This window comes from Colius striatus, chromosome 3, assembly GCF_028858725.1.
Source record: "Colius striatus isolate bColStr4 chromosome 3, bColStr4.1.hap1, whole genome shotgun sequence".
Classification (NCBI taxonomy): Eukaryota; Metazoa; Chordata; class Aves; order Coliiformes; family Coliidae; genus Colius; species Colius striatus.
The window spans coordinates 15,484,996-15,502,469 of NC_084761.1; the positions used below are offsets into that span (position 1 = coordinate 15,484,996).

Here is a 17,474-nt window from a genome sequence, read left to right on the forward strand (position 1 = left end):
CAGCTTCTGACCCGAGAGCAGCTTCGCATACCACGTTATTGCTGACTTTGTCACCACAGCAGGGGCCAGGAGTTATTGTTTCACACAGAGACATGATACCATCAGTACGATTATCAGAAAGTCTCTCTCAGAAACAAGAAGCTATCAGTTCCCACCACATTTCCCAAATTAAAGCATAAATGTTCTGGTAGAAAGACAATCTGGCACTCCACGCCTGACATGCTGCAGACCTTGGACACTGCATATGCACATGCAAGCATTAGCTTATCTCTAGTCTGCAAAGAAAAGGAGGAAAAAAAGAAAGTGCTATTTTCTTCATTCACACCTTCCCTCTGAGTTCTAACTCTTGTGGCCACAGTTCCACGGTCTGCCAAATGGCAATATCAGTATTTCCCTGCTCGCACTGAAATCATGCACATTTTGTGGCATTCCGAAGACACTGCTCTGTAGCATCAAGTTTCCAGAGCAAACAGTCTCACTGCATGCACCTCCCAGCCAAGCCTCTTCCCAAGCAACCTACTCTGACCCCAGAGATGTCACCACAAGGAAATCAAGTCAGAAATGTCCATGTAACCACTACGTAATAAACAGTTTGGGCAGGGCAGGGCAGTACAGGAATGCTCTTCTAAACATGAGGAAAACCCAGAAGAACTTTTACCACCCATCTTGAACTCAGCTCAAAAGTCATCTAACAAAGAAACGCTAGTGCTAGTTGTCCTTGAGCAGTTGCTCTCACAGCCCTTTTCAGTCCAAATCACTTTCGCCTCAAAGTTATAGTTCAATGGTGTTCACTCTTAAAATTTTACTTTGTTCAAATACAGAAGAGACAAAGCAGAACTACTCACTCCTCCCTCCTTTCCCTTCCAGTGCTCATCTCTGACCATTACACTGAACCCACTGATGGCGACATCCCATGAGGATTGCAATTGCACAAGTTGAAGTCTGTTCTCTATTGAACGAACTCACATGCCATATGCATCTTTACGCAGTCAAGACCCAAAAAGGAACTGCTGGAAGCACGGAGAACACCTACTCTAGCTGAATGAAGACAGCGAGAACAACCAGAGTACAAATCTCCCCCAAAGGTCTACCTGTGAGTGCCACTAAAAGGCTGTGGTGCTACACAATGCTCTTGGAAGGACAGGCAAATGTAAAAGTTAAGTGTTGCACTAGATACAAATCACATGAAACGCAAATGTGAGAACTGCACTGTTTTCTGTCTGAATATGAGAACCTCATGAATGAGCAGATCTTTGCATTCAAATAAATCATTTTTCTCTTGAGACTTCTCCAGATGTTGCTTCAGAGACTCTGATTCATATGTTTGGGAAGAATTACACTTGGAAAAAAATCACCTTTTGTTTATGCAAGAAGCACGCACCCCAGTGCACCACATTACAGAGGTTCAAAAGCAAGAAAGTTCCAATTCCCATTTTCTCTCCTCCCCTCCAACAGCTTTTGGTGTTCAAGCAGCATAAAACATCTTTTTTTGGTTTCTGCTTGGAAGTTCAGAAGATTGTGGATCTCAGATCTTTGCCTTGCTTCTTAACAGTCCACCTGCCTCCCAGCTGTGCTCCAAGACTGAAGTTAGCAAATCAGTCAGATGTGTTAGATTTCACTCTGCATAATATGTGGCAGGGAACAGCAGGCTTTCATCTCCATCCTACTGGTCTCTCTTTCTTCATCACAGTGGAGCTCTCTCAGAAGCAAGGTATAGCATCTGAGGTCAAATGCAAAATGCTTTTATAGAATGGACAATGGTCCTTCAGGGGAAAAAGGTTTCGAAAGGCAATGCAAAACACGTAAGATAGCTCACAGGGGAAGATAAGCTATTGAAGAGACAATAACATCTCTCCTCTGAATGGCACCATCAACAAGACCTGGGGAAAGACCATATGGTGGCCATGGAAACATATTTCAGCTGTCCAAGCAACATGAAGATAAGGCTAAAGATCCTCAGCATTTTCATGGCTGCCGAGTTCACGAGATCTCACTTGGAAGACAGAGATCACTAGAACAACACCCTTGGATACTCCTAGACCTAACGGTCTACTCTTACTTTTTTATGTTTGCTTTTAGAAAGACGGTCACAGACACTTAGACATTATGGTAACCAGCAGGAAGGGGTTTTTTCCTTTGTATCAAAACACTGCTATTGAAAAATAAATGTGACTCATTCAAAATTCAAGATCAAAACTCAACTCTGAAGTGACTTCCCCATAAAAACCTGCCAGTTTCTTTTTCAGAAAGCACAGCTCCAATAGCATTTTTCAATTAGCCACCTCACTGCTCCAAGTCCTTTTTCTACATTCCTTATTTCACACTGCTCTGAAAATGCTGAGCTTCACACTTCCAAAGAAAAAGCCAGTCAGCTAGAACAAACGGGCTCAATCTGAACTGCAAGGCATTACAGGAAAACGTGATTTGGGTTGTACTCCTGCAGCACTGGTCATCCACTTGACCGCTGTGATTTTTCAATTGATTTTAGCTATGCTTACATTGAAACTCTTTGGGATGAAGTCATCTATCCCTCACCACTCTTGTTTTGCCAAAGTTTCTGGTGCTGAATAAATGAATAATCATAGTTTGTAACGACTGTGGAGCCTACATTAAAATAAAATGACAAGAGAAGCTGTGGCCAAGCATGTGTGCAATTGTAATGAGTATTTAGCTGAAATACTGTTTGAAGGCACAGCAGTAAACCGGGAACTGTCATTGTCTCCAATTAACTTTCAGGTTTTCTTCTTTTTGAAGCTGCCGCCCAAATGAGAAACTTTTTCCAATGTGCCTTCCAGATCACATTTACCTGCAATCATGAAGATGTAACACGCAATTCATGTGCCTTTTTAAAGACCACATGGTACTCACAATTATACTACAACATTCCTGTGATTTACATATGGTACAGTAAAGATATTGCCCGACATCTCCCACAAATTCAGCCTCTCAGGAGCAGGAAACTACAGCTGATGAATGCAGCATTGCTGCTCAGTGGATTAATATCCACTGAGGGACTAATATCTATTAAACAAATATTAACAGCGGTACAACAAAGAAGTTTTTTTCTTTCCCACCCAGATCAGAGCTTCACCTGAACAAGAAGAAAAAGAAAACAGAAATCCTAATAATAATAATGACAGAGTAGGCAAGAGAGCGTATCAGTCTGACTCAGTTTATCCCATCTCACAGGTCTCAGTGCATTTCCAAGTTGTAAAACCAGATGGCCCTTCCAGTGCTACGTTATTGTATTGTGCAGAAATGGTCTGACAGGCTAATCTGCTCCAGGCAGTTTCTCTACTCAGATGTCATTCATCTCAGGCACAAATGATGGTTTAGTCATAGTTCTTAAAAGCATTTGGAATCTGGATCCAAAGCAGAACGGTGTGTTTCTATACAATAAAAACTTTTGTTATGAATCTTCTTGCTGAAGTTCCCATATCAGCAGAAATTGTTACTGCTGACAGCATGCTCAGCTGAATGACGTGTGTATATAAGTTCCTCTCTTTCAAAACAGATGGCAGAAAGAGACTACTGCTTTTTCAAAAACAAAGTGAAATCCCTCCGACTCTTCATTCCACACAGCTTTAGAAAAAAACCCACAAAACCTCATCTTCCTCCTATGTACCTTACACTCATTAAAGCCAATGTGTTGACCCACGTACTGTAAATAGCTGTCCTTCAGAGCTAGGTCATACAGCAGCAGCTCCTACTTCATCAAGCCCTTTGCATGATTTGGAGGCACTTTTCCCTAAAGCTCAGCCTGCACCGCACATTTCTTACACCTCTTTCCGCAGTGACCTTGGCCAGATTCCCATCTGGCTGCAAAGCCACTCCAGTTGAAGTACGGTGCTACTTTACAATTGACAAACAAGGACCTGCTCACATCAGAAATCAATACACCAAAGCCTTCAATCAGAAATGCCAAAGCACTTTTAAAGTATACATCCCCTATTAATGGATTTTAATGGCTTCGAATGGAGATGTTTACCGTGTGATTTACTGGAGGGGAGGGACAAATCAATGTTCCTTTATGACATGTCACATCTCCTGACAGACTGTCCCCCTGTCCTGTTGTATTGGTGGAGATGATGACTCGCACCTTCGCACACATCTGTGATCTATTAGGCAACATTTCCAGTAGTCTAATATTATCACGCTCTTGAGTGTCCATCTTTCTTCTCTGGATGAGAGGCACGAAAGTATAAATTAAAACCTTCTGGGTGACAAAATGCTCTCCCCTGAATTTGCCTTTTCTGAATTAGACTGTGACTGCTATCATTTGTCCATGGGACTCTGTACAGGAGAATTTATCAGCACGGCAGTGTTTAAAAAGTCATTGGGTTGGGGCGGTTACCCAAATCTACTCCTCGTTTGACCACAGTGAGACAGATGGTGCTCTATACCAAATCCCACCAACATTTAGTCATTTCCATAGGCAGACTGTAGCCTTCTACTTGTCAAAGAGTTTTTATACTATTTTCATTTCTCAAAGGAGTTTGGATGAGTGGGGAGACACCTTGTTCCTCAGTTGAGGCTACCAGTTTCTTAACTAAGAACCTCAGGTGCTAGAACTCTGACCTATGGAGTGAATATGCTGTGCCTGACCTGGTCTTCAACACTAGAAATACAAACATAAACATAAAAAGAAAACCAGATAAAGAAACTTGCCAAAGAAGCTGAAAAAAATAGTCTTTTCCCAAACATCCCTTAGTAGCTGAGAAGCTTTTCCTACCAAGAAATAAAACACACTACAGACAACCACAATATTCCAAAAAAAGCTCTTAAAAACTACCTAATTCATATACATGAATTTGTCCCAATGCCAAAAAATAACTGCTAAAAGAAAATGCAGACTCCATTCATTTTATCAGCCTTAACTTACAACTCTGAGATAAGAGTCAGCTGAAAGTAGTGATTTATTTCTCAACTTCTCTGTTAACAAGTATGCCCAAAGGCTGTATTACAGTGGGGTTGTTATTTCTAAGAGTCACACAGAACACCAGTGTGGCAGTTCCTTGAACTGTGCAAACTGCTTTTTAAAATATTCCCCACAAAATGCAGAAAAACAATACCACACATTGAAGTGAAAGAATGTATTTGACCAGTAAGATACTACCAGGAGGTAAGAGAGAGAGAGAAATATTCCACGCATCCAAATGCAATTTCACCACCCAAACTTCAGGCAGTGAGGTATTACAATTTGATATCCCTGCTGCTCAAAGTATCGTAAGCACCATCAAGAGCAAGAAGATGTCCTGATCTGTGCCTAGCTGCCCCATTCAGAACTCAACAGCATCCAGTAATCACAGGTAAGACACAAAAAATGCCTTTATGAAAAGTTATGGATGATCAGTGTGTCAGTGAGCTATATGTGAAATCTATCAGCCCTTGATGGCTAATTTTGTACTACATGAGTAAAGCAAGTTCTAATAACTCACTTGGGACTTCATTCCAGTACTTACAAGCTACGTGCTTTTCATATTCATAAAACAAAACTAATTGCCTTTCATGGATGAAATGTTCTGAGAATTTTTAATCCATGTCAGCTGCAAACTCTAAAAATCCATCCCCATATATTTAAAGCTCCCCCTCCCACTCACTCACTTGTACCATGTTGTTTGACGCAAACAAACTATAAGGCAAAGATAACCCATCAGGCTCCTACATTATTTGTGGGGTTTTTTTTCTTTACAGGTTACTCCTAAAGTCAATTGCCCACATTCTCACATGTTCAAAATAAATTGAAAATACCAACTACATTTAGTTGGGGGGGAAAAAAGTGGGCAAAAGCAGTTACAAGGAAAAGTTTACTCCTTAGCTGCATCATGCCACAGTAGATTTTTACATAAATGTTCATACACAATAAGGTGTTACAAATGAAAAAGCCCAAATCTCGCCGTAGACTATTCCACGTGTGTGTTCCCATAGCCAGCCCTCCTATATATCTACTACTACAAAGGGGAGAGCTGTGTCCTCTGGAAAACCACAATTTAGACAGTGAGCAGCAGGTCTGCAGCTTTTTGGGGCTGGCAGCTCACATTTTCTAGGGTGAAATGCTTCCATTTGCTTTTCAGTCTTTCAGCCTTTGCTCTACAGGAGGATAGCGGAGTGTGTACAGGGCAGCTAGCTCCCATCTCATTCAAATTCTCTCTGTGGCTTAAAAATCAGCACCTGGAATATACTAAATGCTTCCACCATTGGAACTGGGGAGAGCTGACATCTCTTCCACTAGGTAACAGGAGTTACTTTTGCCAACATTACTGTCATCGAAGGGCTCTATTACCAGCTACCTCTTCTCATGAGCTTGTTATGCCTAAAGAAGCTTAGCAGCTAAACATTTCCAAAGGATCTTCTCAGGAAACCTGAGTGCAAATCAGGCAACAATATTAGCAGGATACACATGTGCAATTCCATCTTGTACAGGCTGAGAAACGCAGATTTCTTGGCCTCAAAAAACCCTATTAAAAATTCTGCTCCATTTCTACAGCCCTGTTTCTCATGTGCTACTGCCGTAGATAAGCCTGAAAAAGACTGATAAATAGAAACTGTAAATAGCAGAAGTTTAGATCAAGTATGCAAATGTCTGTTTCTGAGGCTGTCATTTTAATTTTCCCGTAAGTCCCATGAGATAACATGAAGTTATGTTATCCAGTCATATGACTTCGTAAATTCTTCACATCGGGAACCAGCCCACTACATCCCACTGTAATCACCTACATTACATGATACTACTAGTGTGGGGAAATTAAAAACAATGTAAATGTGTCAGAGGACTGCAGCATGCTTTTGGAAAATAAATATATTTGTCCATGGACAGTTAAAATTCTAACTTGAACACTAATTTTGAGCATGGCTTAATATTTTGGCTTATTTACCACATGCAGTGGGGAAGTAATTCCTAGAGAATTAAAAGGGCAGATGTAGTGTCTTTTGAAAACTGCTAAGTACAGATAAAGAGGTAACTCTCCCAGTGTGAACACGAAAGATCTTGTGGAATCTACAGAGATCCAGCTTTCTGGTCTTCACTGCTTACATCAGCAACACAGGAGATGTTATAGGATATTGAGTAACAAATACAAAACCCACAGAAACTTTTGACAATGTGACACTGATAATGTCACTGCTCCTGCTTGGGAAAGCCACTAGGCTGGCTCCCTCACTGGTGGCCAGCTCAATGGCTGAGGTTATCCTCTCCTGCCCATTCCTCTATGTTTCTGGGTGAATCAAGATGCTCTCCACCTCTTTTGGGTGGAAAGTTCGTGTACACTGAACATGTCTGAGCCCAGCGGCAGCTTCCCAAGCAACCAAAACCAGTATAACAACGTCTTTCATGGAAGAGTGCCCTGTAGAGATGTAAAGCTTGCCTGAGTGAGGCTGCCACATTTCAGTGACCACCAACAGCCTGGAGATGATTCTGCAATCCACAGTGCAAACAACGGTTTGCTGTATGGGATGCTACATATGCAATACCTCATTAGCTGCAGCAAGACTCAAAGCCAATGTCCTTTAAGGAACCTTGTTGGAAGAGGGAATTTTCATTACTCTCTTCCTAAGCCAAGTCATTGGCATCGATAGGGATTTTAAAGGCAGTTTTAATTATAGTAGGTAAAACCCATACATGATCAAGCTGCAGTGTCAGAAAACCATCAGAACTGAACGCTGACCCATTTGGGTTGTTTGCTGAACTTTAATCACTTTCCAAGTCTGACAGCTGCTCAAACTTAATTGCTCATTACGCTTGTAAATAAAAACTGATCTCACTCCCCGATTAGCCAGCCATCTTATAGTTGCCATAACAACTTCTTGTCTAATAAGTGATTTCAGATTTACCATTATTTGTACTAGCAGAAAATTTCACAAAGGTCTACGATCGCTCTTTTCACTAAAATACCTTTCTAATTAGAAGAACTGAAAATCATCAAGAAAGGGCAGCTCAAAGATAATGAAAAAAACAAGCTATTTACTACAACAGCTTAAACATGAGATAAGGGTATCCCAAACTCAAATATATGCCAGATCCTGCTTAACCCCTACCTTTCACTATCCATCACCTTATTATCGTATCCATATCCCATAACAACTGCTCAGAAAAATACTAGATAGCATTCAGGTAATAACTGGTCTCAATGTGGAGGCTGATTGCAAGGCTCACTCTAGATGAAACAAAGCTTGCATATCCTCTCTCCTAATCTTAAATTAGGAACCAATTAACTGGTTAAACTCCTTAACACTCAGGAGTGCTTTCTGGTGAACACTTAGGAGTTCGGATTCTTGATGATGTCATTTAAGAGAGGAGAAACAATATTCACAACACTCCTAACCACATTTGGGATATAACAAAGTCTCCCCTATCTTTTGCTCTGCAAAGTTTCTGGGGTTCAAACAGTTTATAGCACCAATTTGTGCCTTCACTTGGTGTATGTTTTCTTTGATCTGAATTTGAACAACTAATTTCTTCCCAGTAATCTAAGCCAGAAGGTTTCTAAGGAGCAGCTGGCGAGCAGACTGGCTTACTCTCAAAGAATAATCAGGCTTAGCAACTAACCAAATTATTCAACAGGTTTCTTCTGAGTACCTTCTCAGTTTTGGAGTCTCTTGATGCTCTCTGAGACTATGTTGGAAACACTGAGCTGCTAAAGGGTTTCTGTCAACTGAGAGATATAGAAACTCAACAGGTAAATAGTCTGCATACAGAATTGCCCAAACATAGACAGGTTATATACATCCGTGAACTTTATTTCTTCCCTGACCTTTGATTTTGAAATGAGGTACTACATTATGGGGCCTATTCTGGCAGGCACAGAATAATTGTAGAGAGTATATTTTTAAAGATAGCACTGTCAATAATAGAATGAGTAATCTTATCAGCATCTCTCCTCCTTCATCAACAGGAAGAGCATCTACAGAAGACTGGAAGATCTGGCTCCACGAGTTAGGTAAAGACATGTTTCCCTGTAGCAAAGGACCTGCTCCTAAGAGAAGAGAGACCAAGCTGTAGCAAAGCCTTTATGCCGGCATCTTTTGTGCTTGGAAATCACCAATTTTAAAAGAGCCCTCTCCCATTGATGATAACTGAAACAAGTGAGCAAAACAATTGTGGAGAACCATCATCAGAATGACTAAGCAAATCCAGAAGATAAGGCCTTTCTATCATAGATAGGGTTTTATACTCAACAACAAGTTTCTGTCATGTAAAAAACTAGTAATTCCCCAGACAGATGCAAAAGATAAAATGGAGAACTGGCTCTACATGGTCCAAGCAGAGACATCACACATGGGGGGAAACAGTGTTATGCAGGCTGGCCTTTGAGGTCACTTCCTAACTTCTCAGGGCTCTTACAATATTTCTTTCTCCCTGTGTTCCAAACGTATGCTTTCACTACCTACACATCACACAGATTTTGAAACTGAAAAACAAAGTGTGAAATGATATACTCAGAGTACAATATGAAACATCAGAGGAGGAAAGAGATGACCAGGCCAGCTCTGAAGAGCACCAGCCCTGCAGGTACTACACAGCATCCTTCCCTGTGAATAGTCATCTCACTGAAATGTCAGCAACAGCTGCTGCTGTTCCTCCACTGACCGTCATCACTGGGGATACCACCAAATGCCTCAATCACCTTCAAAGAATGCTAAATTAAAAACCCAATATAGTTTACCAAATCAAAGGAAAGGCTGATTAATGAAAACTTGTTCTTTATTCAACTAAGGAATACAGAAATATTTTCTTTTTTGGTGAAAATTGTTTTGGATTAAATCAGTTGGAAGAGTCCACGGGGATTTTATACCTGTGTTTTTGGTTGCACACATTTTAACTATGTAGTTTAAAAAATCTGCCAGCTACATGAACAGAGCGGTATCAAACCAGGAATGAGCTGTTCTCACGCTACAATCTCTCAAAATTTATATGTATATATGTATATGTGTATGCTTACAAACACAAGGGAAGGTGTCAGGAGGATGGAGCCAGGCTCTTCTCAGTGATGTCCAGTGATAGTACAAGGGGCTATGGGTACAAGCTGGAACATAAGAGGTTCCAAAGAAATACAAGGGAAAACTTCTTCACTGTGAGAGTGAGGGAGCACTGGAACAGGCTGCCCAGATGGGCTGTGGAGTCTCGTTCTCTGGAGACATTCAAAACCCACCTGGATGAGTTCCTGTGTGAACTACTCTAGGTGGTCCTTCTCTGGCAGGGGTTTGGACTAGATAATCTTTCAAGGTCCCTTCCAACCCTTAAGATTCTGTGATATATAGATTACTATTAGAAGCATATGGAATATACATTTAAGCATACTACGCTAGAAAAGAGAAAACTGCATTACTCAAAAATACATACTGTAATACCTTCATGAACTACAATCTGCTTTTGTGCCTATAAAATAAATCCAGTCTTAGAAATCTGGTATTAAATGGTATTAGATTAATTATCCAGCTTCACACATGTAGTTTCTCCAAGTTGCCAAATTCATGACTCAGTATTTATTTGCACCTTTAAAAGCAGAGATATTCATTTCCATATTTCATGGAGATTTTCCTTACAACATAATCCATTGTCATAAAATGAAAGCAGATCCAAATAATCTTATAAAACTAAAAGTACTTCATCAGACTCTCTTTTGCATGACTAGCACAATTCTACATGAACAGTGGCGGGCTGGATACTTAACAACTGACCAGCTCCAGGAGCACCTATAAAAATGCTTAATCTCTGAGGAAGGTACTGCTTGTGCCCTCTTCACTGCAAAGATAAAATCCGTCTTTTTGATACAGCACATGCTGCAGGCATCTGATAGCAAGAAAACTTACTGCTGCCTCATACCGAGGAAAGCTTCCCTTAGATACTTCAACGGTTGTGGGTAAATGCAAAGGTCTTTTAATTTTATTATAACGCAATGAATGAAGAGAGAGATGATTCAGACCCCAACAGCATGCTGCAAACAGCTATTTTTATTGGTACTACATTGTAAGGTTACTGTGTGCACACTAAACGCTGACTTTTGGCACTGAGAAAGTGTTTGCCTTTAAAGTATCGCAAAGTAGTAAGTTTTCTCTGAAGGAAACTTAGGCAAATTGTGTATGTGGACAAAAAATCTTGGTTAATTCATCCTGCAGGATTACCAGGGGCTGCTCACTGTAATACATCTCTCTGTTCTTGTGTGTAGCCATCAACGCATTTATTTAGGAATCTTTTTTTTTTGAGACTTTTAATTATCTTAAGACCTAAGAAACCTGAAGAAAAGTCTTAAGTGTTTCTTGTGGAAAGGAAAATAAAATGGTGTTTATACACCTCCCAAGCTGAGGCATTTTCTCATTTGAAAAAAAAAAAAAAAGGAACAAAACAGCAGTGCTGGAAACAGACTGTCCACCATATTTATTATCAATTTAACAGTCTTGAATGGAAACTGCAAGTGCTTTGATAAAAATCAATTGAAAAGCTGTCTGCCTCACTGTTGCTTCAATAAAGTGCTACTGTATCTTTTGCTGAAACTCTGTTTTTGTAGCCTCCTTAAACACCATTCTGTATTAAATCACTGCCCTGTGCCTCCTCTGAAAACAGATTCCAAGGCACGTGCCCAGGTCAGCACCTCTCATTCAAACACGGACTTGAGATGTAAACTAGCATCATCCGATCAACACCTCCATCCTCACTCATGCAGGACACCTTAATTTCTACTATATTGTAAAAAATTACCTTTCAGGTCTCTGTGCACTTAACTCTAGTGCTGGACCTGTCTCCCCGGAGGTCCTTGGCTCCAAGTCAAGCAGATTTCAGGCTGCAGCATGAAAGGCTGACTTCAGCAGCACACACAGCCCTGACCAGAGCCCTTACCAAAATGGACCTCGATGCTCCCATCCATCACCCTACAAGGAGCTCATTTCACACACCACTGCCCCACCTCAGCCCTTTGCACCTGAAGGGGCTGGGGGGGGGAGCAGCAGCACGACTTGGTTTGGATTTAAACAAATAAACGCTCTCCTGAGGTGACTCCAAAGCCTCCAGAGTAAGGAAAAAAATCAAACACTACAAAAATGTAACTGGTTTTCCCGTGTCTTCATTTGTAAGCCAAATGGCCTCTATCAAACAATGAGCAAAAAGTCACCAGTATTCTACATTCTCATAATCCAATAAGCTTTAATCAGCTAAGATGTTTTCGCTAACACATGGTAAGGGTATTTGTTCTAATAACCTTGAATAGAGTAGTGACACTTTAAAGATGGCTCCCTTGAACAAAGAAAGATAAAAATGCAATTTATGGCAGGATGTTGAATCTCAAGGCAAATTCCCGCTACCATAAATTGCAGCTTTTTCCCCAGGTCAGCCCCTCTCACAATAGCAAGCCGTCTGTCTTCAGTGTTTTACTACACATCTTCCTTTGCTTCTCCTCCCCACTGATCATGAGTATTCTTCAAAATAGTCCTCCTCAAAGGACCCAGCCTATTGTATTTACAGTATTAACTGGAAAAAAATAAACAGTTCAGGCCTAAGAAACACTCAATGCCACAAAGGATCTCGTCAGCTCTGATATACTCTGCAGCCTACAAAACCCACAGCGCTCAATTCCACCCTCTAGACTCTTGCCAGTTTTCAAAGACATTCTCCAGGACTAATGGCACAACCAACCTTCAGCCAGCCATAGCCACAAAGCACAGGCTGTCAGTAAAAGCTCCTGCACCTCCCCAGGCTTGTCGTCCAGCATCACCAACACCTGATGAATTCAGCAGGTGCAAAGCACACAGTGTGGGTTAAAAGCCCCCAGTGGCACATGAGCCTCCACCCACAACCCCTGGACAGGGATCTTCCCAAGGACACCTGCTAGGAAGGGCTGCCCACCAACAAAAGCGATGTTATGAAGGGGTGAAGGGACTGGGAAGACTTCTACTAAGTCTTGTGAGATGCTGAAAAGCCTCATTTGCTCCCAAAGCCCTTGAGAAGCAATGGATTCTACCACATAATCCTAGGTAAGATATATAAAATGGTGCAATTACCTCCCTTCACTGCAGCCTCCGGATAAAAAGCAACATGGAATGAGCAACAACTTTTTTTATGGTTGAGGAATCTCCTGAGCACACAGCAGCAGCTGACTGCCTTCCACACAGCAACCCTGTTGAAAACTACCTCCTCTGCTCAGGAGTGGACATCAGGACAGTTCATTGTCCATGGGCTGATCGAAGTATTAAAGAACAATTAAGTGAGGTTTGTAATCAGTAGCCATGGTGATGGATTATACCATTTCTGGAATGGTATAATCTGGGAACTAGAGAGGCTACCATCTATGCCAGCCCCAAAACCAGGTAGCTTACAGCCATGAGGAACCTGGCTGCCATTTCAACTGGCACTTGAGATGCAGGAGACTCTATCCATCTCCATTACAAATCCTCTGAGCTCATCCTAGCATTACTTTCCCACATTAGCAAAAGAGTTAGCATAAAACGCCTGTCTAGCTTCAGACATTATCCAGATAAGGAGAAGGAGAAAAGAGAAAATCCCTTGTATTACCTCTCTCAGCTCTTCCCAAACCTTCCCTGACATCTTTCTTCTTTCAGACTTGTCATTCATCTGAAGATATTGTCTAGCCCTAATTAAATCTTCATGTGAACCACTGCTACTTCCTGGCAGAAAACATACATTCTTGGTGTGCTGATGGACCTACATAATTTTCTGTACTTCTCCCTTATGGTGAGTGTTAGGCCTTGCTTGAAAACATCACAACTGTGTTCAACACAATATGTTTAAACAGAAATACAAAATTATTCAGTTTCTTTCAAAGAATGAAGAGAAACATAAGTGAAAATTATATTCCACAAGCTCATTGAAAAACAAAACTGTGGCAACAGTGGGCAAATAGCACTGTTTGAGAACAAGGCATGCTTTTGTTTTACTGTTGTCTCAGAAAGGGATAACTGTCAGTAAGATGAGAAGCAGAAAAAAAATGCCTTCCAAAATAAAATCTGCAGCTATCTCTCTTCTATGGGAATGAAAAAACATTCTTAAAGTGCAGCTGAATTTTGCATTAAGGGCAGATGGATTATAAGCCCCGACACACATCTAACCTTATCTGATGAAAGCAGCTCTCTCTGAGCTTTGCGTTTGAAGCCTCAACGTTGGCAGCGACTGCTCACTGAAAGAGAGCAAGGGGATGTAAGGGCTATGAAAATCTTTGCTCTCCAGTGCTGAAAAGCCAGAAGGCTAGAAACACTGAAGGTTAGAAAAGCAGATTTTACTGCCAATTCCCCCTACAATTCTTAAGTCTGATGGAAACCCCTTTAAGCCACTTATGCTAAAAGAGTCTGACAATAAATAGATGAGAAATTATTGCCTTCCCTTAACAACATGCATTGTAAAAGGCTTGTCCAGGCAGCAAAGCAACCAGCTGTCCTGGCAGATGTGGTCAGACGGCCAAACACAACAAAGCAAATTCACTTTAAAATCATGTTTCAACTTTCACCGTTCTCATTGTTATCCTCCAACTCTCGGTACTCCTCTCCCTAAGCACAAGAAATAAACACCCCAGATGGCTAAGGAAAAACAGCAAGCTATACATATGCTCCATATAGTCTGGGAAAACAAGAGTCCAGCCATCTTCAAAGCACAGTGTGAGACTTACCCATTTAAGGGGTAAAAGCCCTACAGGGAGATGTCTCTGCATTTGTGGGTGAGGGGACTACCATAAAAAGAACTTCTGGGGTTTGAGGTCATGATCTGGTACCCTGCAAAATTTTTCTATTTTCATTTTCCAAAGACACAATCATTCCATAAATCAATGTTGAATAGCTCTAAACTAGACTATATAGCTATATAACCCTTAAATAAGGCATTATAATTATGCTACTTATGAAACAAATCAAGGAACCTAAGAGCATGTTTCCACTGGAGAGGGACACTAGCACAAGTGCATTCAACTGAACACCGCCTCGGCTTCTGGGGCTTTATGCCCCCATCCCTGCACTGCAGGAACCTGAGCTGGCCTCTTGTTTTTTTCCCCACTGTAATGCGAGAGATCTTACATTTCTTCAGGGCCTATCACAAGAAAGCAGGAGGCAACGACAGCGCACCAAACTGTGGGCAAGTTATCAAACTCAGCAGAAGCAATGCTCAGATTTTCTCCTGTGGCTCCGGCTGTGGCAACACAGACCAAAACCAGACTTGCCACAGTTGACAGTCAACACCATCTGTGGGAGTAGAACCAGCAACCCAGGAAGGCCTTGGCTAGCTGTACAATGAAAGCACACTCAAAAAAACCCACCTGCCTAATGTCATCAGACCATTAGCAAAACCACAATTCAAGCTCTGGGCTGAAAACTGAGTAGGTACTGGTACCTCTAAACCACGTCACCCTCCCTGCATATGCACAGGTCCGGAGAGGTTTCAAGATTTTGGGTAAAAGGTGGCTGAACAACAGGGTTGTTCCATAACAAGGTGCTCACATGCAGGAAAAGGATCTGGGTTTGCAACAATTTTCCTTCATCCATCGTCTATCTTGAAGTGGAGTTGCTCCCTTCTCACGGCAAACAGCCTCCCTGAACACCACTACCCTCACAGCCTCTTCCTGTCCACAGAGCCCTCCGTGACCCAAACTAACTCCCAGAGAACCCAATAAGGCCTACAACACCCACCAATCCTAGCAGCCCACCAACACCTCCAGACCACCTCCAAACATGGAAGCTTCTGTGACCAGCGGCCATCCCATACCCCCAGAGCCCCCCACAGATGCTACATCGCCTCCAGAGCTCCTCATTAACCCCCACAGCGACCCACAACTCCCAAAGACCTCCACTAAGCCACACGTCCTCACCCTCCCAGCAGATCCAGAGCCTCCTGTGGGCCCCCACAGAGGCCTCACTGCCTCCACAGCGCCTCACCGACCCCAGAGCCCCCCGCTGCCTCCAGGGCTCCCGGCTACCTGGAGCCCCCCTCCTCTTCCAGGGGCCCCGCGGGCTCTCCAGGTCCCCCCTCCGGAGCCTCCTGAACCACCCGGGCCGCCTTACCGAGGCTCTGCCCCACCGGGGTGCTGAACGGGTTCCCCAGCAGAAACTCCATCTTGGGATGACAACAAACAGCGGCCCGGAGCCCCCTCCTCCCCCACCCCGCCTTGACCGGCATCCGAGCGCACCAATCACGGCTCACTCTGACAAGCGTGTCCCCGCCTCCTTGGGTTCGATTGGACGGCGGCTGGACGCCCCGTCGCGCCATAGGTTAAAAGCTTGCCCATCACTGTCAAGCGAGGGGCCGCCCTCGCGGAGGTCCCGCCTCCTTCTGCGCCCTCCGGTGGATGGACAGCAGGCACAGCGCTGCTGCCATTCTCCATTGGGCAACGGCCAAGACATTCTCTAATGTTATTGGGCAAGGGAAATGTCGGTCATGCGAGCTCTCGTCCCGCCCCGAGGGCACGGTGCCGGCGCTGATTGGCTGACACGGATTTCTCGCGTTCTGATTTGCAGACAGCCTTCCCACACACCCCCTGAGCACTGGCGGATGAAGCTGTCACGTGGCCGCCCTCAGCAACGCGCCCGGGCTTCCGTAGCAACCGGGGCCGAGGTGCAGGTGGGAGCCGGGCCGGACCCCAGGGCGGGGGCGCGGAGCGGGCCTGCAGTCCTGGGGAGTGGGGAGGCGTGAAAGGCCGGGATCTGGGCCTGGAAAGGTCTCGGGGGGAAGCTGGCAATCCAACTGGGTCACTCTGACAGGAAAGGGCAGGGTCCCTGTCCTGGGCCCTTTGGAGCCAGGGAGTGTCGGGGACATGGCAGTGCTCCCCCAGGCCTAGGCCCCAGCCGGCAGCAGACAGCAGCTTCTGGTCTGGATGGCCAACCCACTGCTCACACTGACACCCACCTTCTGACCTTGTGTGTGTGTGTGAAACCAACATTGCTTAAAACAGACAATGGAAGGTCTGGCAGGTCAAGGGTGAATGAACCCAGAACCTGCCACTCCTTGGTCTGTGCTGAGCAGATATCGAGGTTTGGTTTTTAATTAAAAGCCACGATAAAGAGAGAACTCTCTAAACCCAGCTGCTTGTCCTTCTTGCCCTCCCATGCAAAAAATCAGCAGAACTTCTTTCATAATTACAGACATGTTATGCAAGCAAGCATTGGACAATTCAAGCCCTTCACACTGATTCGTTAACTGTGCACTGTTCTAGAAAGAGAAGTAGTCTCATTGCATCCTGGGCAACGTCAGCGACATTTAAATGACAAAGCCAGCACAAAAGGTTCTGACAGAACTGCTCATTTCCCAAAGCAAAGGGGTTTATGTGCAGTACTATAAGTTGGCTGAACTACACAGCCTTTGCTGTGGATCTCTGTAAAGTGCTTACTTCAGAAAATTGCTGTTATTGTCTATAAATTTTCCTCCTTCCTGAAATTTGTTTTTACTTTTGTTGTCATGTTGGTGTTTACAATTTACTGAACTGTTGTTAATTTTCCTATGCTGTAAATACCTGCTTACTCTATAAATCAAACTTGCCTCTCATGAGAAA

General features: G+C 43.1%; 1 protein-coding gene across 3 annotated transcripts in view; it reads right to left on the reverse strand.

Annotated features, from left to right (window-relative positions):
• Positions 1–16,054, reverse strand: part of TOM1L2 (target of myb1 like 2 membrane trafficking protein) — a 55,913-nt gene extending 39,859 nt beyond the window's left edge. For all 3 annotated transcript variants that reach the window (XM_061992549.1, XM_061992548.1, XM_061992547.1), the window contains exon 1: positions 15,991–16,054. In XM_061992549.1, coding sequence (XP_061848533.1) covers positions 15,991–16,042 — 52 coding nt within the window. In that variant the 5' untranslated portion in view covers positions 16,043–16,054. The remainder of the gene's footprint in view (positions 1–15,990) is intronic.
• Between the last annotated feature and the right edge of the window lie 1,420 nt (positions 16,055–17,474).